Source organism: Columba livia, chromosome 6, assembly GCF_036013475.1.
Source record: "Columba livia isolate bColLiv1 breed racing homer chromosome 6, bColLiv1.pat.W.v2, whole genome shotgun sequence".
Taxonomy (NCBI): domain Eukaryota; kingdom Metazoa; phylum Chordata; class Aves; order Columbiformes; family Columbidae; genus Columba; species Columba livia.
In genome coordinates this window covers 31,549,679-31,573,711 of record NC_088607.1, presented here as the reverse complement: position 1 = coordinate 31,573,711, position 24,033 = coordinate 31,549,679, and the positions used below count along the sequence as shown (strand labels likewise).

The 24,033-nt window shown below is 39.3% G+C and overlaps 2 protein-coding genes across 26 annotated transcripts in view; one reads left to right on the top strand and one right to left on the bottom strand.

Annotated features, from left to right (window-relative positions):
* The window catches only part of FAM13C (family with sequence similarity 13 member C), a 131,074-nt gene extending 123,093 nt beyond the window's left edge, over positions 1 to 7,981 (top strand). For 15 of the 22 annotated variants that reach the window (XM_021283510.2, XM_021283265.2, XM_065067803.1 and 12 more), the window contains 5 exons: positions 2,130 to 2,213; positions 4,026 to 4,121; positions 5,290 to 5,489; positions 7,005 to 7,106; positions 7,792 to 7,981. In XM_021283510.2, coding sequence (XP_021139185.2) covers positions 2,130 to 2,213; positions 4,026 to 4,121; positions 5,290 to 5,489; positions 7,005 to 7,106; positions 7,792 to 7,915 — 606 coding nt within the window. In that variant the 3' untranslated portion in view covers positions 7,916 to 7,981. Of the gene's footprint in view, positions 1 to 2,129; positions 2,214 to 4,025; positions 4,122 to 5,259; positions 5,491 to 7,004; positions 7,107 to 7,791 lie in introns of those variants that run through there. The other 7 variants (XM_021283292.2, XM_021283543.2, XM_065067804.1 and 4 more) reach the window with 5 other exon arrangements.
* A 702-nt stretch (positions 7,982 to 8,683) lies between these two features.
* PHYHIPL (phytanoyl-CoA 2-hydroxylase interacting protein like) overlaps positions 8,684 to 24,033 on the bottom strand; it is a 62,497-nt gene continuing 47,147 nt past the window's right edge. For all 4 annotated transcript variants that reach the window (XM_021282911.2, XM_005498142.4, XM_065067818.1 and 1 more), the window contains exons 2-5: positions 20,424 to 20,620; positions 15,274 to 15,448; positions 14,138 to 14,255; positions 8,684 to 10,830 (exon numbers count right to left, since the gene is read on the bottom strand). In XM_021282911.2, coding sequence (XP_021138586.1) covers positions 10,296 to 10,830; positions 14,138 to 14,255; positions 15,274 to 15,448; positions 20,424 to 20,588 — 993 coding nt within the window. In that variant the 5' untranslated portion in view covers positions 20,589 to 20,620 and the 3' untranslated portion in view covers positions 8,684 to 10,295. The remainder of the gene's footprint in view (positions 10,831 to 14,137; positions 14,256 to 15,273; positions 15,449 to 20,423; positions 20,621 to 24,033) is intronic.

Here is a 24,033-nt window from a genome sequence, read left to right as displayed (position 1 = left end):
GGCCTTGGCCAGACCCCATCTGTGCTGTCTTCTGTCTGTCCTCACAGTTAGTGTCCTCTCTCTGGAAAAACAACAGCAAGCTTACAAGCGAGAAGCATTCAGGGAACTGACTAGTGAGGATTTTGTGTGCCTTCGTTCCAAGTTATGAAAAAACAAATGACCACCTTAGCTTTATATGTAGCCTCATTCTTCTTTCTTTATATGCAACAAACAATTTTTGCCTTGTTTTCAGTTTTAAGATTTGCAGTCTGTCCCCCAAGGCTTTTTTTAGACTGGTTACCTTTATGTATTTGTCCTCTCATTATTGACCTGCTTCAGTTCATCTTTTCCTTGGCTATGAAGCAATGTTTTTATTTAATTAGCATTGAATTTCATGTTGCTCTATGCAGCCTACAGTCCTAAGATGTCTCAGACAATTCTGTAATTTGTGAGTGCACCTGCCTTCTCTGATTTTGAAATTATCAGCCATTTCAAACTTAGCTGAATTCAAACCTGTCTTGAGATTGCTAATAAAATGAGCTAATGAAATAGACCCAAGTGCTGAACCCTCTTGAGATTGTTTCTCATGTGTAAAATCAATATTAATGATCACTCTCTGTTTCCTCCTAACCATTCAGCTGCTTCAGGCTTAATACTTTTTGAATGAATTAACCTTGTATTAATTGCAGAACTAGCAATAAGTAAACCAATTAACTACTTTTTAATACTCCTACATTCTAGTTAACAGCTCTTCTCTGAACATGAATGACAGATAAATTTGGAGTGATTAACTAAAGCAGACCTTTAAGGCAAAATGGGATTAGTGGTTCTGCACTGGTTTTTGCATTTGAACAGCAAACAAAAAAGGTTTTGCTCCTGCTGAAGTGAACACTGAGGCACTCTGTTAGTATTAGAAGAGCATTACTTCCTCAGGGCTTGATACATTTCTAAAAAGTAGAGGCTAATTATTAAAAAAACTTCCTCAAGTTGTCAATAAAAGAACCCTAGCCATCGACTTTCTACAAAAAGTGTGCTCAGCATTTATGGGGTGTTAACCACGGTATCACAATGACTGGACATTTAGGGATTTAATTGTGAATCTGTCACTCCACTCCATAAATGTGTTGTGTTTGCGTAGCTAGAGCTTTCTGTTCTTCATCACTTACCAGCCAAGGCAAATCTGTTTTTCTTGATGAATAATTAAAAACTGAGGAATGCCCTCTCTGCATTTTTGCAGGTTTTTGTGTGTTTTGTCTGTAATGGTTGTTCTCATTTGTTACAACTAAATCACATTTGATACATAATGAGGAATGCTATCTATGGTTTATGAACTGATCTGGCAAATAGAAGTTAATAACATGCAGATCTCATTAATTAATTTCTCCCTAGGATGGCTGAGAAAAATATTTATTTAGTTTTTCAGTTATAACAACTATTCATGTTACCTAAACATTGCAGAACGTTCTAGGAAAGTGCTGCACTGCTGTCTGTGGGACCTCAATGCCAAAACCTTCTATTCAGCTGCTGCAGTTGTCTTTTGTGAACCCACCTTCCCAAAACCCAACCCATGAGAGGTACCCCACGTCCATGCAATTTAGCTATGATATTCAAGGCAAAAACCTCTGCTTGTTTAGACTTTCTGTCAACCGGCACTCCAGAAAAGTTTTTCAGGTGCAGACACTGATTGAGCAACACACAAAGATTCTTGCCTTATTGACTAAGACCATAACTGTACCTTGGAAACTTTCTAGAGAAGGATGCAGTGTTCTGTCAATAGCCTGGTACTGCTTCCTGACTCTGAGCTTGTTAAATTGCTTTCATAAAAATAGTAATTTCAAAAGAAAGCAAGGCAGGAAAGTATTACATCTAACACCTATGTTAATCAGTGGAAGTATCTCCTAGCTCTCATTGGCTTTGCATTAGGCCTTGAGAGTGTGGCATGTACTTTGATTCATTTAAAAGTTCAGTCATGTACATGTGGACTCTGTTCTTGCTCAGTCAATGCCAAGTCCCCATTGACCTCAGTGTGGACAGAAACAGAATTCATTATTAATGTTTATCTGGGGAGACTAGATTATTAAACAGATACCTACCTGTGCCCTTGTCATGAAATCCTGACTCATAATCTTATAAATAACTTTTTCAAATAGGATATGACAAAAAAGCAAATGGCTTTGGAAAAAATCAGTCTTCAGAAATGTCTACTATATTTTGAGAGTATTCATGGACGACCTGTAAGTATGCCATGGAAAGATAGGTAAATTAAAAATTATCTAACTTGTCTAACAAATATTTTTGGAGTCCTACATAAAATAGATTTGGATGAATTTTACATGATTAACAGAATTTTAATTATTTCAAACTAATCTTCAGGTATAAATGTAATGGCCTGATACTGATGAATTTGGTTTATACTTTTAAAAATAAAATAAAATGGCACTTTTCTAGTGGTCCTGCATCTCTCTTCATGATTGGAAGTTGCAGGTTTTGATGCTAAAGGTGGAGGTTTACACATCCACAGCAGACTTTGGCTCCTGCATACTGTAGCTGTGTTAGGATGTATGAAAGGTTAGAATGATCAACTGCTATGAAAAGTTTATAGGGCGCCATCTGAGAAATGAAAAACAAAAACGACCTTACCTGTCATCTGTGTTTTCCTCTATTTCACAGCAGCACTTAAATCTGTTAATTAAAATCCTTTCCAGGACTTCACTGTAGACTGTAGGTACAAAACGAGAAAATGCCTCCATTGCTGAGATGATGATGCATAAATTTGTCTACACAAAACTGGGGAATTCCTGTTTAATGTCTGTGTCTGCATTCTTATGACTGTCTCTGTTTTCGGCTAGTAAATGTTGCAGTGGAGGACAAGGCGAGTGGCAGCAGCATGGGTCAAAATATATGCCAGCTCTTAAAATTATTATGATTTTAATCTAATCTCTCCACATCTTGGATAAAATCGTTTTTGTCAGTCTTCTTTAGGCTTGGAATTAGAGCTGAGGGATGGAGAGGAGATACAGGAAGGATATGAAGAAATGTTATTTCCTAAGAAGAACAAAAATGATATTGAGATAGTGATCTATAAACTTGAAGATCGAAAGATAGAAAAGAGAATAACAGGGCATGCTTTGTAGCATGGGGTTCAGAGAGAGTGTTTCTTCTCAAAGTTGAAGCAGCCCTATAACCAGCTACGAAAAGGGATGCTAACTGCATCAGGAAAGAGGTGATCAGCAACACTAAGCAGCCATGAGGGAATCCTGGGTCTGCCAAACAGCTCTGACTTCAGTGCATGTATCTGTGCTTCACTGCGGCAGTGCAGTTGCAGCGCCAAGAGACAGTGAAATTCCTGTGAGATTTACTCTTTTTTTTCCTTACCACAGCTAGTCGCTATACTGCACAGCTAGTTTCCATAAGGTTTTATCTTCGTATTTGTAAATATTTGTGGCTGGATCAGGCTCTCAACACCTGATCTAAAATACTGTTCTCCTCCAAATCAGTGCTCTTAGAGCTCATAAAAGAGCAAGCACAAACTCAGTGACCAGGTGGCTGCTCCTGACTGTGGCAGGCAGTTCCAGTGAGCAATTTGCCCGGGGCCGGCTTGCTCACCGAGGCTGGACAGCCATGCTCTCAGCGCTCTCCATCCCACCGGGCTGCCGAGTCTATTGGCCCAGTCAGGCTGTCACATCACTGTATCTGGCCTGTTGCCATTATTATTGACCTTAAGTAAGTGAGGTATCAATGCAAGGCACATTAAAAACCCACCTTAACTCTTACAACTCTATTAGAATCTTCAGAAAGGACAGAGAATAGTTTACCCTCTGCCTGGGCGGTGCTGGGTATTTTCCATTAAAAAATAGATTGCCGTTTTCCTTTTTAGAAGTTGTACAGATTAAACTACAGTTGCCATGAAATATCCATGGAAGCAAAATACACATCAGATCATACAATTCTAATACTTTTTTCAGCTTTACAGGAGTAAATGAGAAAGGTATTTATTTATTGTTTCTAATTTTGGAGGAGTATATCTTGTTATGATTTCTCTTTAGGTAGCTAAGCAAGAAAAGAGCCTCATGAAACCTCTTTACGACAGATACAGAATTATCAAGAAACTTCTTGCAACTCCGTCTTTGATCACGACAATTGTAAGTTGGAAAGAATTCATAGCCATTGTCAAGAAAACATACTATCGGCTATGTTTGATGTGTACCTGTGTGTCCATTTGGCAGCAATAGAAGTACTGATATTTGAAGAATCTGCTCATTGGCTAATACAGGGTGTTGATATTTCAAACAGAGAAAATGCTCTGTAAAATTCTGCTTCAAAGCGTGTCAGAGGCTGTAACGTAGGACAGCAGTTTCTGAGGCAATCACTTCAAATGGCTGGCTGAGAGAGTAAAGGCTGGCATGAGTTTTCCATTATGGGTAACATATGCAACACAGAATGAAACCAATCTCTTTCCATGAAGAAACATAGTGTTAGTATTTCTGCTATATTTTGTTGACAATGCTTTTATCAATAATATAGCACATAAATATAATTTGTAGTACTTTAACTAGTTATGTATCAATGTAATGTAACAGTACTAGTCTCACTGTAAGAAGCAGTGGAAGTTAATTGGCAAGTTAATCTGGCTATTTGGAAGTTAATTAGCGTGTCTCTATCAAAAATACTAATCTAATAGTAATTGGGGCTGGGTTGATTTTTAAAATTATGAACTATCGTGTTAGATGATAGTAGAGCTTCAAATTTATATGAAAAAAATCACAATGTAAATCCTTGTACGCATGCACATGGATATTTTCTTTAAAAACGTAACTGAAGTTCCCTTGTGTTACTTCTTAGGAGGTTTTTTCCACAGAGTTTTTATGCTTAAGCCCTAGTTTCAAAAGGTCAACATTTCTTCTGAGGATGAAGGAAGGTGAGGAAGACAGTGACATGACTCTGTTTTGGTAGTTAACATTTGTAGCTATAAAACTGTGGAATCTCTACCTCTAGCTCATATTACAGAAAGAATAAGAACTTATAAGGGTTTTTGAGTAAATAGAAATAAATTACTGGCTGGAGATACTCAGAAGCAGGGCCAACTTCTGTGCTACTTACGCATGGTGGACAACACACAGCAGCTCAGTGAGCCCCACGAGACCTCTCACCAACTATCTCCGGCAGACCTGGGTAGAGTTTTCAATATGTGTAATCTGTTTCAATGAGTACACTCAGAAGGTTAGATCCTAATTCTTTATGTTGTCATCCTATTAATTGTTATTATTGTAATGTATACAGGTAATTTAATAATGCTTTACACTTCACAAGCAGGAGGAGGAAGACTCAGATGAAGACCATTCTCAAAGCAGCCATGAGTTATCATCCGGTCCAATATCTTGCCTCCCTGTTGATGAGCACCTGTGTTACTCTCAGGAGGAGAGTGAGCCTGCATACGTTTCACCTCTGGATGAAAAGAAAGTTTTCAGGCAAACAGCCTTGTCCATGTCTAATTTACATGAGGCAACGATGTAAGTTCCGTCTTTTTTTTTTTCCCTGTTTTAAAATGTTTTATGTAGACTTTGTAAATGAAAAATGATCCGTACTTATTCCATGGAAGTATTCTATAACAAAGAAATTATTCAGTGCTTTCTTGAAGGAGAAAAGAAGCAAGGGATTTATTTGGGCAGCAAACCTGTGGTTTTAGGTATTTATTCAAACAACTTGGTGCCATGTCCATGAAAAGAAAGGTGAAGGTGTAAAAATAGATAAGATAAATAACTCCAGAGTGCTAGATACTATGTAATAGCATAGTAAAGATACGCTGACCTACCTATAATTGTTGCAGAATTTTTGGATATCTTAATACTTATGTTCCTACAAAGCAGCCATAAAAGAAAGTACAGTTTGACCAAGCAGGATAGTCTGCCCTTGTGTGTGTGTGTACTGGGACTGACTGCATGAGTGATGTGAAAATGCCAGAGACATGAGGCACACAAACAGCAACAGGTGAGCTGAGTGAAGGGCTGTGCTATACATGGTTACACGGGCGGCCACTGCATGTGCGTAAAATCAGTTTCTTCCTTGCGTAGAAGTAGTTATTAGTGTCCGGATGCCCCGAAAACTTACCACCACCATCCTATGCTCTATTCTAAACCAAAAAAAGTCCTCCTCCTGACTTGTAATTAAGAGTTGTATGAAACATCAGATCTCAAGACACATATGGGCTTTTATCCCTCAGTCCTGAAACCTGTTGAAGAATATGCCTTCCAAGAGCATGTGTGTTCTCATAGCTTATGGGATGGTATCTTTTTCTTGTGTTTTGTTTGAAAGCTCTTAGATGCATAAATGAAGTTGATTGGGCTCTACCAAAACTGTCTTCACTTTCTATGTAGTCAACAATGTATGTGATAGTTTGCTCACAAATCCTGTGAAGATATTTATGTGCATTTTGTTATAATGGAAAAAACAAACAAACAAACAAACAAAACCAACCAACCAAAAAAAAAAAACAGCTGCATATGTCATAACAGAATTCTTTATCTGCTTAAAAACCTTACTCTCCAAACATCACCTGAAACATGCCCTCCAAAACCATGTTGATTCTGGGTATCACTAGAATTTCCACTGAATCACAGTAATGCTTGGTAACAATTGCTTTTAGGAGTAGGACTTGGATGTTGACTTTATTAATTCAGTTGCAGAGATGCAGAGCATTTCCTATGAGATGCTCCATGAATTCCACACAGAATTAAGACCACTAGCAAGACTCAGTCCTGAAATATTTTCCTCCCATGTTGTCCATGGAGTCTCCACCTTTATTAAAGGGTGAGAACACAAGTAAAAGGGAAGAAGCACAACTGTTTAGCTTGTGTGATGGTAGAGCCAGTTAGATGCGTAGTTGGAGGGGTGTGCTGGACTGTGTCGTGGCACTGAGATCACTGCCTGCCATGCCCATAGCATCAGGCTGCTTAGCACCCAAAGCCGCAACTTCTGCAACACTTCTAAGCACATGGGGGCTTTGTGTTCTTCTCTCTGTTTTACAGGCCCGTTCTGCTTGAACATCTCAGAGAAACAAGAGCAGATAAGAAAAGGCTTCGCAAAGCTCTGAGAGAGTTTGAGGAACAATTCTATAAACAGACAGGAAGGTAAATAACCAGCTCAACAAAAACCCCCTTCTCCTCCTCCTTGTCGGGCTCCTGTGCAGACGTGTGATACAGGTGGTGTACGCTTAGGTGAGCAGGACAAAGAAGAAACAACTGGAGGGCTGGAAGATTCCGGAGAGATGTCCATCTCCTTGTTTAGTTCCTCCAGGATGTGGCTGCTAGAGAGTCTTTCCAAGGATGTAAACGTGCAGGGATTACACTCAGCAGTTGGGCCATTTTTAAAAGGCCAGATTTAAAAACAGAAGCCGCTGTTTCTTTCACCACAAAGATAAATGGTGGCTACTTATCACTCTTTGTTTATCCCCCTCCATTTAGCAAACTCGTTTGGTGAAAACCACTGAAGATATGGGCGTGTAGTATTCTGGCAACAGTTTTCAAAGCGCTATGTAATAACTTCTCTGCTTATTTTAGAATGGTGTAGCTATGCTTGCATAGCTGACAAGAAAGCAAGCTACCTGGAATACGAAATGAAAACTCAGTATTTTAAATACTATTATTTAATTTCTGCCTAGTAGAGCTTTTCAGTCCTGTCAAATTATCTTTAGTCACCTACAGTTAGGGAAAAAATAATCCAACCCAATCCTCATTAGTTGTTGCAGAATTAATTTTAAAGACTATTTATCCTCTTTCTCATAAAAGTGATGGCACTTTTATTTGCTTTTCATAGGAGTCCTCAAAAAGAAGATCGGGTGCCAATGGCTGAGGAATACTCTGAATACAAGCACACAAAAGCCAAAATCAGGCTCTTGGAGGTTCTCATCAGTAAGCATGATATTTCCAAAACTATTTGAAGTGAATGCAGTAGCATGGTATTGATCTCTAAAAAAAAAAAAAAAAAAAAGAAAAAAGCAAACAAATAGATTAGATAATGAAAAAAAAAAAAAGCTAAAGTAATTTTACAGGTCTTGGTCTGCTGCACAACTGTTTGACACACTGAGATTTTTGATGCACTTTACCAATTATACTAGCTGGGATGAGAGAGGACAGCAATACGCAAGAATATTAAGCACGGGTGAGTGGACTATAGTATATATATTTTCCTTCTGAAAAAGCCTTGAAGTGCACTGTGAGAATGTTAGAAATTGAAAGGACACTGAAGTATTGTAGATTCTCAGTTTGACCTGCTCTTGGTTTTAAAAAGTGTGAGGAGATGCTCTCCAGGTTTTTAGTACGTCTTAGTACATGACAAGGTACCGCTTATATTTTTTCCAGAATTAACATGCACTATAATTAACTATTAATGTTGGTTCTTAATGTGCTGATTCACTAGAATAAAAGAAACATGAGCTGAAAGCTCACGTTTCCTTCATGGAAAAACTCCTGAGCATACTCTGTCTTTCAAGATGGAGTTGCCATTCAATTCCAATAGCTTCAAAGAAAGATACAAAGAACCAGCGGCAGGACTTGGTGTAAAATTCTGAGAGCAGAGCAAGGTGAAGCTGCCTATGCAAACAGGAAGGAAGGGCAGAACGTGACTGCCAAGTGGAGAAATTGTGCTGGCTTGGTTTTGGGGTTTTTATTTGTTTTTTTGTTTTAAGAAATAAGAGAAAGTGGCAAAATGAAACAATTACGGTTTACTGAGAAGAAATAAAACAAACATATTGGCTGCTGTCCTTTTCACAATGGTTCACAGGACCTGGCTTGCGGTACTTAAAATTCAGTAAATAGATCAATTATTACATGCTAATTTTGATTTCTGTATTAAACTTCGCACTTTATTTTGCCTGATGCTGTAACATTTACTTTTCTAACTACCAAAGCTTGTTTAGACGCATGCACTTTGTAAAATGTCCAAGTATTTCTTGTGTAATAAATTGCCACATATATATATATATATATATAAACAAGACTAGATTATTGCATTATGCTAAGATATTTTGGATAGATAAAGTACATGGTATATAATTGAGTGTCACAGTTATCTGATGAGGAACCTTAGACTTCTTGTTTATTAAAAGAAAAAAGATTATTTAAAAGAAGTTATTTTTCCATTGGAATTATGCATCTTTCTTAACTTTCAGAGCACCACACTTTGTAATATTAAGATTTTTTCACTATTTGTGATAGACCATTTGTGTGAAAAGTGGACTATTAACAGAAGGGTTATGAGTGGTTTTTTGTAATAGAAATGAATCTGAAAAAAAAAAAGGCACTTGAATCATGTTTAGTGTTTTGCTTTAACTGTCAATTTTGTATTGACCACATAGTATAAGCAACCTGTTTTCTATCTTGTTAAGAAGATTTCATTTTATAAAGCCTATTATGTATCAAATATATATGTATTTATATTGTGTGTAATGGCTTGGCATGATTTTGAAGATGTACACATTTTCAAGTAGTTTGGACGAAAAAGTATGACCACTAAAAAAGGGATTTTTTATTTCTCAGAGGTTTGTTGTTCCAGTGTACCGACTCAATAATTTGTAACTTTTATGAATCAGAAATTGTCTCCTTCGTAAATCTGTTTTAATTAAAGTCATCTAGAGCAACAGGAACAGATACAGAGCTATTTGAAGTTTACAAACTACATCTTTGATAAGGGAAAATGATTTCATGACATATGTATACAATTGATATTAAAATGTAATCTATATATTCTATATGATTGTATAATATTTTATACAACAGTACAAATAAAATATTTTTCTATTATATTTATTATGTCGAGACACAGTTTCTGTTTTCAGTTAGCTAATATAAATAACATAAATAACACTGTCAAACAACACGTTGGAAGTGCTGACATTTCTAGGCTTTGAAATTTAACTCATGCTGCAATTACAACCTTTCATGCTGTTTGGAGTTATCCCGGTACTTGTTCAGTAGTTAAAATGAATGCATATTTAAACACCATTTATAAGCCATTATTTTTTTCTTTTGCTAAAGCAGTTTATATAGGATTTTGTTATGTTTGGCAAGAAACAGAAAACAATTGTTGCAGCATCTAGGTATAAATGGTTGCCAGAAAGAAATCCAGGACTTCTAATCATTTAAAGCATCAGGGGAACAGAAGGGAAAGAGGGAAAGAAGAAATACTAAAAACGCTATCGGAGATTTTGAAGACTCATGTTTGCTTTTGGTGAGAGCGACATGTGCATGCTTCTGACAAAAACGGCTGACTATGGAAATGGGCAACAGAGGTTTGAAGGCTCCTAAGTAACGGGGGAGGTTTTAACGTCCAACACTGATATTGCAGGTCTTGCAGCTGGGATCTTTCTTTGCATTGGCAGTAGACAAGCTCATCAGTTGGTGACCAGTAATTTCCGCAACTGTGCCGAGGGAGAGATCCACAGGATCAGTGTAAATTACTTCCAAAATAACATCCTGGGCATGATGGTAAACCATGACGCCGTCTTCTTCATCGCAGGTCAGAAATTTATTATCTTTTATGTTTAGTTGAGGAAGGCGCTGCTTACAGAATTCGTCTCCTGGTGATCCAACAGGGGCGATGACGAGAATGACGTAGTGGTAGGCTGTGTACATGCAGTAGAAGTCTCCAAAGTACAAGTTAGTATTTGGGTTGAAGAGTTTTTCAGCTGCAATCTCAAACCTGTATCTTCCGTAAGGTGAATCTTGCGGTGGCTTCCCGGTGTTGAACTCAGTGTTGCAGCTGAAGAAGATGCCTTCCAGCTTCCCGCTGATCGGAGAGCCATGGCTGCCACTGTTATCCTTAACAGAGGGCTGCATAGCATTCCCATGGTGCTCTCTACAAATGAATGACTGGTATTGTTTATTTTGTAACTCATGCTAAAGAGAAAGTGGAAAGTTAGGACATCCTGATGTTTGGTAACAGTACTGAAGGGACACAAAGGAAAACTGTTAAACTGAAAACCGGTTAGTGTCAAGAAAATCAAGTGACAGCAGAGTCAGAAAGAGGTAGAATACCTCGCCTGCTCAAGGGGAAAATCTGCTTTTCCAGTCTGGCTTCTCTGTCAGCTGTTTGGGTATTAAAGGCAGGCAAAGAATAGCACCAACAAACAAAAGCCCCCAAACCACCCATATCTTTAATTAGCTGATTTGTTCAGCCTTACACTACAATTCTGACTATAAACACATTTTAATTTAATCACATTTCGAAAATTGCAAACCAGTCTCAATATGCTGAATATACGCTTTGTTAATGTGGATTTTTAGCAGAGGCAGTGTATATTTAATGTAGAAAACTGCCAGTGAAAGTTATTTCTGAACAATGTTTTTCAGACAATTTATAGGAAGGAATGTACTGTGTGCCAGGTTTTTTTTCCCCAAAATGATAATTTCAGGTCTAATTTGTCTACTGCTGAGTTCAACCATAGCAGAGCTGGGCAGAGAGTACTGAGTAATTTGGTTAGTTTCCACTTTGGTTGGGATCCAGCTTCTGCAGTCACTAGTCCTAAAGGGAAAAAAAAATGTACAAGCCTGGCCTTTTTTTCCTTCCAGTTGAGCTCAGTTTGGTTCCAGTGAAAAGAAACATTCAGTATAACAAGTGAAATTTTAACCCCCTAGATCTCAAACTGCATTCAGCAACATTAGGCTGTTAAATTTAGGAGAACAGTCCAAAACAACCCATCTAATCCTCCTCAGCACTCGAGAGTTTATGTCTAGCAGGATCTTCTCCAGAACTTGTGCCTCACACCTCTCTGGAAGTGCTGTAGTGACAGCTTTGGCTCTCTCTGCACCTGCAACCATGGGATACCAGAAAGGGAAACATCCCCTTTTGTAAGTCCTGCAAAACACCAGATTTACTAGGCACCCTTAGAAAATGTCTTTGTACACATTGAGAGATTAAAAATGCACGAGGCTGTGGGGCTGGAGAGCCTTACACCCCCCTCTTGCTTTAGGAAAACTCTTCCCTTTCTCCTTTTAACTTGCAACAGCTCCAGGTAAAATGGTGCTGGCTGGGAGAAGGTTTTACTTGGTTAGAGAGGGAAGGAACAGTCAAAGCAAACAAGTTCAATGTATTACATACAAACCAGCTCTAATCAACTCAGTAATATCTCTGTCATTTTTACGTGGTTTCTAATCTCCTCAGCAGTGCATCTTAATTTGACTCTAAGATAAATTTCAAGAGTTTCCTGGGCCATTCAAATACTACATAGTGATTGTCTCAAGCCCTATTTCACAAGACATTGCTTGGGGTGTGGGGATACAACTGGTATATTATGACTGAAGTGATTACTAGGTAGAAAAAATAATTAGCTTGAATCACCACTGTGCAACCTGAACAGCCAGATATCTTGCAATTCCATTTCTGTGGCAAGATACTGACATCCAGTGGCCAATTAGGCTAATTATACATCACACTTCTGCTTTATGGCTCTCCCAGACGAGGTAAGCGGCAGAGTGACATGAACGCCACTTACAAGCTCACACGTCAAATCCTACATTTAGGGGTTGCTGCTTTAGCACCGTGACAGTTCCTTATTCGCCGGTGCTACCAGAGCTACCCTATATGCTTTTCTGAGCTTTTTTCCTAGTTATGACACCACAAAGGCCAGTTGCAGGCATGGCATGACAAGGAATTTTTCATAAAAGGAAGCATGTGGTTAAGGTTTTTAACATAACATTCAGAAAGGTGTAATGTGGAAGGACTCGCCCCTGTGATCATATGAGTGTATTTCTGAGAAGAAAAGGTAACCATCAGACAGTTACAGATGATATTCTAGCTTCGTACCGACCTGCCAAAACACAGCTTTTTTGTCTCTGTAACTCACTAAGAGAAGGGAAAACAAATTAGTCTCTGTATCAAACCAAGAAAGAACATAACAGGAGGGAGGGGAAAAGTTATGCTGCAGTCAATTAGAGTCATTTTTGGCAGAACTAGGCCCAATCCAAAGCTATAAATGCATCACAGTGGCAATTTTCAAAGATCTATGAACACAAAGGCAGGTGCACTATGATTCCACAGCTGAAAACAAAGCAATATGAGACTCAGAACCACCACAGGCATAAGTCTTTTGTGGTATCCAGTCCAGGATGGCAGCAGAGATTTATGAGGTTCTCCAAGAGTCTCAACAACTGCAATTCATTCTCTGCCTTCATTCACTTTTGCAGCTAGGTGCAATAAAATTCTTCTAAAACAAAGAGCAAACCCCTTGCTTTGGAATATACAAGACATGCCTGGAATCAAGCACATACTTATGACTGCAGTGTGGGAATGTTTCCAAGGGTGAGGGGGGGGTGCTCTTTGGAGTCAGATTCCCTCTAGTATTTTTTTTTCTTCATCAGTTTTAAAAAACTTTTAGTTCTAGAGAGGTACTAGTGTGACATGCACACAAAACTAGAACTATGTGGCACAGCAGCAGCCCCGTTGCTCCATACATATTAAAAAAAGCACAGTCAGTGCTGCCACCCTTCTGCCACAGTGCTGCAACAGATGTACACACACTGCTTACCTCTCATCCGTGTCCTTCTGATGTGGAAGGTTACCTCTGTGTGCTGGCTGCTGCTGCTCAGTATGTGAGCTCTGACTCCTACTGAAAAGTCTTCTTTTCTGTTGTAATGATGCTTCTGGTTCCATGTGCAAAGGCACACTGAGTCTCCAACACGAATAAGGAACCTACCCACAGCTATCTCATTTATTCATTTCAGCTGAAGCACAGTGTTGTAAAATTATATAAACATCACCCCCTCTCCCTCCCCACGTGATCTGTAAATTAACATTCAGATTGCAGAACCCCAGTTCCTGTGCACGCAGTTGTGCGCGTCTGCTATTAGACATCTCACTCTGAATTTCTTAGTACAATAGAAGTATTTGGCTACTAAACACACTGTTCTGATAACAGAAACTTCAATCAGGCTGGTGATTCTGTAAATACTTCAGTTTCTGCTTCAAAACACAAACTTATGACTGAACAGAAGTGCTAAGTTAAGCAAGGTGGAATAAATTAGTTATAATTTCTTTTTGCCCTGCTTCTGAACTGGCAATAAAGTACACAGACACTCTGCTCCAGCTTTAGCACAGCTGCCTCCATTTGCTTATTTTCCTTACTCCCTTGACTTGCCAAAAATTTTGCATCTGTTTACTTTCTTACCTGATGTAATCAAAGTATTCTTTGTGCTGATTCCGATAAAAAACAGACAGTTTAAGCATACGGCCGGCAATCACTTCAGCTTTTTCCAATAGCTGTGTTAGGTGAACTTTTGAATAATCTAGAAAGAAAAGACAATCTGCTAGTATGAGGGGCAGGAAAAACCACAATACTGTCCAAAAGCTACACAGATGTGCAGACTTAAAATTGGGATCAGAGCTTTAGTAACATACATGACATCATGCAGCAGCTATACGGAAATTATATAGACCAGGACAAGTTTCTAACAGTGGCAAAAAACAAATGGCAGGAAGATGCACCTTTGAGTCTCCCCTCTCCTTTCCCCACAAATGCTCTGCAAGCTCTGGATTTCACGTGTTAGAGCTGGTTTCCTTGTATTTGGGACTGCAGAGGAGCTGAGAACTGCCCTCTCTGACTTCTGTTATTTGATAAACTGTCTGCTACAATGTCCTTGGTTGTGAGCCAATACCAATTCACATAACTAGAAAAGCTCGCTTAGAACCCAGCCTAAATGGCTTCTCAAGCAACACAGAATTCATAGAGAGATCGTTTCAGCTCTCAACTTTCACACAGGCAAGTACATTGGCACCAGGTGAGGAAGATCCAAAGGAAGAGATTTATAAATCAGTGATGTGCTAAACTGATCCCCAGGACAGGGTGTTGGTGATGTTCAGGCTTTGCAGCATGCAGAGAAGGGAGGGCAGCAGAATATCTTAAGAAAGCTGTCTGCTATGGAGCTGCCATTCTGTCTTTTCTCCACAGGTACTAGTAACCAGCAGCAGGCACACAAGTGGCCCTGCTCCACTTTGGTTCACCAGTCTCCTTTCCTAGCCTGGGACAAGCAATGGTGCCAGACACAGGTCTTTGGGGCAGCCAAGCTATCGAGGAACACAGGGGCACTGCAGCCGCCTGCCTGCCCGCCTCTCTCCTACCCCCTGCCCCCATTAATGCACCAAACCTGAGCACATATGAAGCCTAAAGTAAGAATTCCCATTTCCAGGTGTGACTTCTATAACCCTACCAGCCTCGCTGGCACTGGTAGACGGCTAACCCACTCATGCAGCAAACTACTGTTAATTGCATGCATTCTGTGGTGCACGTTTCCTCAGCAATATTACCTGCTGTGCAAAACTCGATGATTTCACTCCACTCAGAAACAACATAATCGCCATCAACTTGCTTTGACGCTGTCTGCACCGCTACTGTGTATTCTGTTCTTGGGCTCAAGAACCAGTGCCCGCGGACTGTCATAGGCAAAGGAACAGCTTTGGCCACCAATTTAGTGGGTACATCCTGATGGAAACAAAAAGACAAAACCACACACAAGTTAGCAGTGCAACCAAACCCAATCCACCACCCCTTCCTTCCTCATTTTTGCAATGTAATCCCCAATCCCTGTCTTTTCTCTGCAAACCTCAGTTAATTTTCACAGTCCACTGGTGCGGCAAAGTTAACAGAGTGGCCAAGGGCAATGGTCTATAAGGGCTGCTCTGAGAGCTACGGTGATAACTTGCATGTATGAGCATATTATTGGTTCCAAGGGGCTGTAGATAGATACTATTATACATAGCTCAAATATATGCTTCAGACTAGGGCCATCTGCACTTTAGTATGCAGAGAAGCCCACACTAAGGAGCACAAGGATATCTTATTTTAAAAGCTTCTTGTGCTCTCATTGCCATTGTTTTCTTTCAGTCAGTGTAACCAAACAAAATTCCTGCTGCCATCAATCAGCCCACCTATATTGCTGTTAGTATCTTCCAAACCAAACTTCAAAAGAGAAAAAGAAATGCATTGAAAAGTAACTTTGAGTGTTTTACATATATCAAAATAACCTTATGAAAAGGAAACTCCAGAACAAGCCAAACATACAGCTAGATGGCTTGTGCTTGTCATTGCAACTTGAGCTACCCATCCCACCACCATTTCAGATACTCTGTTTTACTCTTCACACATATAGCACTACAGTGCAGCAAAGAAGAACAGCTGCTTGTTGTTGTTCAAATACCTGATTTCTTTAGTGCCAAAGACTGCAGCAGAGACCACTAAGGGGAAGAAAAAAATGACGAACTGGACAGTTCATGCTAGAACTGTGTGTGAAAGAATGGAGTTGAATTATTCTCTGCATGGTGTACGCAAGGAGTTGTGATAGATTGAGAGAGGTATTTATTCTTGAATATTTATCAGTAATTATAGAACTGTAAGATGGCTGTCATGTGAGAAGTGGGCATTTTAGATAACATCCATAGCTGTCCACATATAAATACTAATCCATAGTCATCCACCTATCAATACTAGCACAGTAGTCCCTTAAGGAAAAAAGAAACAAGAAAGAGATATTTTCTGTACAAGATCTGTAAGCAAGACCTGAAAGATTTTTGTATTTTTTGCTTGTCTTCTATTAGGGAAAAATATCTTTCTTTTATCGTTTTCCATCAGCAAAAAATATTGTTCGGTTTCTGCATAAAGAAGCTGTAAAATTAGCAGCTTGTGATATTACAGTAAATGTGATTGAGTGATAATCAGGGGTAAGATTTTGTTGCCATGATTTCTTTTTTGCCAATTCTCATTTAAACCAAATAACGGGGCCTGTAAGGGGCTCAGTTGTGCACTCTGAAATAAATAATATATATATATAAATAATATATAAAAGACAGAGAAAAATTACAAGGAAAAAGAAAAGAAACCTCAGATGACATTTAAAGCTGCCACTCTGGAGCTATATTGCAAAGGCATCCCACTGGACCGAATCTGCCAGTGCTAAAGCAGTCAGCAGCTGCTACACTTACAGTCATTACTCTTCCTGTCATCTTTTCTTCGGCTGTGGCAAAAATTGCCTCTACCCGGGCCAGGTCTCTGTGCCCACAACCCGGTGGTGGTTTTTGCCCCCATTAATGTTGTCAGTTTTCATCTATCATTAAAAGCCTCATTGCCCGCATGCATCAAACCTTACCTTCCAGCTGTGGATCAGGAAATTCTTCTAACTGTACCAAAAAGTAACAGACTACCTGAAACCACATTAAATACAGGGGTTCATCTCCTGCACAGCTTGGGAGGAGGGGCAGATATGATGCTTTTCATAACTCTAATCTGTTGTTCCTTTTCTAAGCAAACACTTGTGGGGTTTTTTTTAAGGTTGAAGCATTGACCTCAGTAAAAAATGTTCAAATATCCAAGTAGAAATTTCATTGGGGATTCTCCATTTCTTTCACCTCTGTTCTGCTCAGCTTATTCCTGGCTGACCCCCCAAAGCAGTGCAAAGGAGGTTATATGCCAGCCGGGATTCTGCAGTGGCAGATGGCTGCCCCGTCACCGGCAGCCAACAGGCAACACTAAAGGTAACTAGACGGCAATAATTTCCAAGAAAGACCTGTAAGCACTGAAAAACTAAGCAGCAAGGTATACGGGTCACACTCCCTCTCTCCGTTTTGGGAAGAGCTGCCTACTTTGCAATCCCTTTTCACTGACAATGCAGCAGCTTTCAATTTTCAGCTTTCTCCCGTTTCATCTTATCCTTCCCTTTCCCAGGTCTGTGCTGTGGGAACTCAGCACATCCTAGTTTTGCTAAATATCTGAGCCTCATTTCCCACTGCATGGGAAAAATCATACTTTCATATCTTGAAAAAGCAGGTAGGTATGTGCAAATCACATTGAGAAAAGGACAAAGTCTTATTAGAATTCTAGTCTTTACATTCTACTACAAATACAAAACTCATCCTTCACAGATATTATGGCAATAGCCATAAATAATAAAACTGTATGTACCCTAAATATGCTGTATATATTTTTTATATTAGAGAACAGAAAAAGTATCAAAAGGATGAATCATTCACATGTGCTCTCCTGGGTACGCGAGGGAAGAAACAGCCCCCTTTCCTGGAGCACAGCATCTATCAGGCTGTGTCTGTATCCACAGTCACTTGCTCACAGCCATGTGAGAAAACTGAGACTTTAACTCTCTACAAGTTAGAAAACAGTTTAAGCTGGTCATCTGGGCTTATCACCTGTGAGAGAGATGGGGTCTTGCAGATAGTGATTTACCTTACCCGTATGCTAAGTAAGGATGATATTTTTCCCTGAAAATGCCTGTCCCCTTCCACAGCCTGACTGCTGGATGACTCCTGAGAGTAAGTGCCAATGCTCCTCTTTATAACTAAGTGGTGGGGCCTGCTCTTTTCTTTCTAAAAAGCTCATCTAGGAGAAGGGGCAGTGATTTCCTTCACACAGCAGCTTTGTTATGAAGGCTGTTATGAAGGGGTGGGGACTGATTCAGTTCCCTCCAGATTCTGGGAGCGTTTAGTCCCTGATGCTGCATCTGCCAGGTTATGGGCGCCCTACCCAGTGGGTCTGCTGCTGAGTTCAGCTATGAAACTCCTGCAATTAATATTGTAGAGATGAAGGATCCTTGTTATGGCACATTTTGAATTGGATCGATTTTTAATTTCTCAACAAAAGCTTATTCTAGAAAGTGTGCTGAGAATCACTTAGTACTAAAGACACAAACACATACGTGTGCTGGCACAGATACTTGTGAACAGAACTGCCTCTCACCCACTCTGCTGTAAGGATTTTCATCATTTTGGCTGGGGGAAGTGGAAACAAAACAAAACAAAAACCAAAAAAGCTTTACTAGAGTCACTAATACAACAAATTTTAAGTTAATTCTGACAAGACATCCAACTTATTCATCATTTTAATTGAAAGCCTTTAGTCTCCTGTTCTTACAAAACTAATTACCTCTCTCCTTTGACTAAAGCCTTAATCACAGTAAAAAGCTAGAGAATTGCTGAGGAAAAAAAAACACAAAACAAAATCAAAACCAAACCAAACCAAAAGAAATCTAATGACTTATCTTTATTACACTACCAATATCCTTTCTTTTCCCCTCCATTTTAACACACGTAATCACCGTGATGCAAATTTTGAAGTGAATATAGTGTTCAATCTGCTATGGTAGCTCTATCTTTTACAAAAACAAATTTTACAACTTTAGATCAGTTTGCACACAAATGAAAAAACCCGAGTAGATTAATAAAATCGAAGAAATTAAAAATATTCCATCCAAGTAAGCGTTTATATTAGAAGGTATATTTATTCCTGCGGTATAAAATAGCGATTCAAATTCAAAGACTGCCAGTCCAAAAGTCATAGCAATAAGAAAAAACACCCGCATGCCCTATTTTATTTGCTACCACAATTAAAAACGTGTCACAATAAATGGCTATTATAGCATTAAATTTGGTAGTGTTTTGCATGCTGGTTCCTAGCAACTGCAACGTCATGGCCAAACGTGTAAAATTCTTGATTTAAAGCAGCAGTAAGTGATTTTCCTTACACTTAATGAACACATTACTTCCAACCAGATCAAAAGCAAAAAAGTCAAATAAGGAAAGGTGAAAATTATACATATGCTTTTAACAGCAGTCACAGGAAAAATATTCTCACATTAAAATGACTCAGAGAAATCAGTGGAAATATTCCCTAGTTATCCCACTGGTTTATAAACTAATAGTAATTTAGGCGTTGGCAGAATTAGAGCTTTTATATTTGCCTGCATAGTTATTTGTGCCTTGGCAAACCTTATATTTTAGAGATATTGCCAGCATCATTATTTTTTAAATTTGCAGATGATTGTGCTTTTAAATCTTTTATCTCATTCCATATTTCTCTAGACATCTCAGTATTTCAGCTATTCTAAGATCAAAGCAAATTTTGCTGGATTTAATAACTACAGATTCTGCAATGCATTCAGTATGTCCCTGCATCAGTGGCTTGAGGAAAGAGGCCAGATGAATATTCAGGTCACAGTGCTGAATGCTGCAAACTAAAATTGCTGGAAGCCTTCCTAGAAGTGCATTAGAATTTGTGACTCTTCTGTTGAAATGACATGTGTTGCTTTCATGAGTCTGTCACTGAATGAGGACAGGCACAGAATACATAAATCGTTTAAATAATTACTAAGATGCAGTCAGGAATAAAAAAAGCCTGTCATGCAATAAATTGTACAGGTTCCAAAATTGTTTAAGTTTCAAATGAAATAAGAAAAGGTAATGTTCAGTTCTCTATTAGACACATGTATTTGTGTGTACACATATATAGGCTAGAGATGGAGAAGATATTCCAAGTAAAAAATAGACAAGCAGATTATCAAAAGCCCATCTTTGCTGGCTGTCCAATACCTGTTTCCCATTTTGAAAGGTTAATAAAACACTGAGATTCATCTATTTAAAATCAACTATTTCCACTTTGATTTTTAAGTGAAAATTACCTTGTGTTTAAATTTGTTGGAGTTCTTGTTTTCTTTCTTGTTGAGATCAATGAAGTAATGAGTAATGCGGTCCTTGGATTTAGAATCCATCTCCCAAGAAATCTTGAAGGAATCACATGTGATGTTACTTATTTTGATGTTGTGTGGGACTGGAAGTTCCTCCATCTCTGCGATGCCACTGTCTTGTGATTTATTCCCTGCATAAAAAATAAACATGATTCATTTGGTTAAAGACCTATTAGATATCTGTTTTCTCCAATACATTGACATCTCTGAACAACCTTTCACAAAGTCTCATGAGTGGCACTCGGAAGCAGCTATGAGGTACAATTATGCAAGTCTCAGTTTCAGTGACGGGAAATACTGGAAGGGGTTGAAAGTCCTCATGTGAATAAGCAGCAACAACATCTGAGCAGGCTGCACATACTGGTTAGGACCACAACGTGTGTGCAGCTGCAGTTTGAGAAAAAGAAACATCTGAAGCTATCTGGTGCTACAGTGTTTAGTTAAGATGCCAGCAACATCCACAGTTCATATAATGGCTCTATCCATACCTGTCAATGAAATAAATAAAAACAGAAACCATATTCAACCTAAAACTGTTTTTCAAGCACAAAGTAAAACCAATCTCTCCAAAGTTTATAGATTGTGCATGTATATACACAAATGTATACACATATATAAAACACTCTCCTTCACAATGAAACAATTAACAATGATCATTTGTTGAGCCACAGTAAAAGGGACATACACACCAATTTCATTTTCTGGTTCTTATTCTCTCTATTCTATTTGCCCAGTTGAGACCTTGCTGTTTTCTGGGGAGTTTTTTCCAATTTCTCTAAGTGCATGAACAAATCACTGTGACCCCCAAAAGCATCACAGGTTCTAAGATTAGGTCTTCCCTTAGTTCCCAAGGCAACCTTGTAGTAAAGCATTCTGTGAACACTAAAACTCAGAAATGTTAGGTGATCTTGCACTACAAGACACAAGTCAAAAGCAAACAAACAATAAAAAAAAAAGCAGAAAGACAAGAAAATGAGTGGATAAAAAGGAAAAAATAGAGAAGATGGTGTAAGAGAAGGCGAAAAGAAACAGGGCATTAAAAAAAGAAATCAAACATAGATAAGAATAGAAAGAAACAACGGAGAAAATTCAGCCTTGTGTCTGTGCAAGAAAGAGAGGAAAACTCCCAAATTCTGTCCAGGTGAGGAAGACTGGAAGCCCATGCAGAGATGTCAGGGAACACATTGTCAGAATTATTTTAGCTACATCTAATTATAGAGGAAGATAGCATTTATATACTTCTATCATAACTTCTAAAGTAATGAACACAGAACGTGAGTCTAGTCATTAATAATAGTTTGACTTGGAAAGCATTACACACCTTTACACCTACTGACATACATTATCAAAGAATTATATCAACGCTCTATGCAGGAATATTAAGGCTGGACTGATTGCTCAAAATTGCCATGGATATGTGAAATGCAGTCACAGAGCCTGCAAAATCCACAGATATGCAGCTAACATTCTGAATAAATTAATTTATTGATGACTTCAAGAACATCCAACAACTTGTCTGTTTTTTAAGCATCCTATTGCTCTTTTTTTCCTTTTCAACCAATATCAAAGTGAGATGGTGCATTGTCTTGCTCAGAATTGTATCCTGTTTGTGCCATCCACAATGACATTTTCAACAGCTGCACTGCCTGCAATAGACTCAGAAATACCAGTCATTAATGAAAACTTTCTGTTCATACGAAATACATGGTAAGTGCTTTTTCCAACAGGAGATTTCAAGAAGCCAGCAGGGAGAAAATGGCTTTACCTTCTTTTGTAAGCGTATTTTATTTTTAAAATGTCTGAAAGCTCTATCAGGTACACTGAAAAAGCTACACGTTATTGCTCTTCCAGGAGCAAGGATCTGTGTTTAAGCAGAAAGAAGATGGAGCGAAGCTGCTGAGGTTCTCTGACCTCCTGGAGAGCAGGATGGACTTGGATCCTGGCGCACTGAATAACTAAATGAAGACCTGAATAGACATGCAGTCAGGAAATCCAAGCCATATATATCTACAATACATTAATGTGCAACTTCTTTGCTTCTCTACTCCATAACTATGGGCCCAAGCTGTGTTACAAACAGCCAAAATAGTTTAAGCTTCAGGAGACAGGCAAAGCAGTAATGACCACTGACAGAAAGTAACAGAGATGGAAGAAGATTTTGGAGTACACTGATGACAGTTAAAGAGCAAAAGTACTTCTGTAAATGGGTACTGTTTTCTGTAATTCACAGAATCACAGAATGTTAGGGATTGGAAGGGACCTCAAAAGATCATCTAGTCCAATTCCCCTGCTGGAGCAGGAACACATAGATGAGGCTACACAGGAATGTGTCCAGGTGGGATTTGAATGTCTCCAGAGTAGGAGACTCCACAACCCCACTGGGCAGCCTGTTCCAGTGTTCTGTTACCCTTACTGAGAAGAAGTTTCTTCTCAAATTTAAGTGGAACCTCTTGTGTTCCAATTTGAACCCATTACCCCTTGTCCTACCATTGGTTGTCACTGAGAAAAGCCTGGTTCCATCCTCATGACACTCACCCTTTATATATCTGTAAACATTAACAAGGTCACCCCTCAGCCTCCTCTTCTCCAAGCTAAAGAGACCAAGCTCCCTCAGACTTTCCTCATAAGGGAGGTGCTCCACTCCCTTAATCATCTTTGTTGCCCTGTGCTGGGCTCTCTCCAGCAGTTCCCTGTCCTTCTGGAACTGAGGGGCCCAGAACTGGACACAATATACCAGATGTGGTCTCACCAGGGCAGAGTAGAGGGGCATGAGAACCTCTCTCAACCTACTAACCACTTCCCTTCTAATACACTCCAGGATGCCATTGGCCTTCCTGGGCACAGTGCTGGCTCATGGTCATCCTGTTGTCCACCAGGACCCCCAGGTCCCTTTCCCCTACAATGCTCTCTAATAGGTCATTCCCCAACTTATACTGGAACCTGGGGTTGTTCCTGTCCAGATGCAGGACTCTACACTTTCCCTTGTTATATTTCATTAAATTTTTCCCCACCCAACTCTCCAGCCTGTCCAGGCCTCTGGATGGCAGCACAGCCTTCTGGCATGTCAGCCACTCCTCCCAGCTTGGTGTCATCAGCAAACTTGCTGATAGTACACTCAATTCCCTTGTCCAAATTGTTGATGAATATATTGAATAATATCGGCACCAGTACTGACCCCTGAGGCACTCCACTAGATACTGGCCTCCAACTAGACTCCGCACCATTGACCACAACTCTCTGGCTTCTTCCCTTCAGCCAGTTTGCAGTTCACCTCACTACCCAATCGTCCAGACTGCACTCCCTCAGTTTAGCTGTGACGATGCTGTGGGAGACTGTGTCAAAGGCTTTACTGAAGTCAAGGTAGACCACATCCACTGTTCTTTCATCATCTATCCACCTCATTATGTCCTCATAAAAGTCAATGAGGTTGGTCAAGCATGACTTCCCCTTGGTGAAGCCATGCTGACTGCCCCTAATGACCCTCTTATCCCTGATATGCCTTGAGATGGCACCAAGGATAAGTCGTTCCATTACTTTCCCAGGG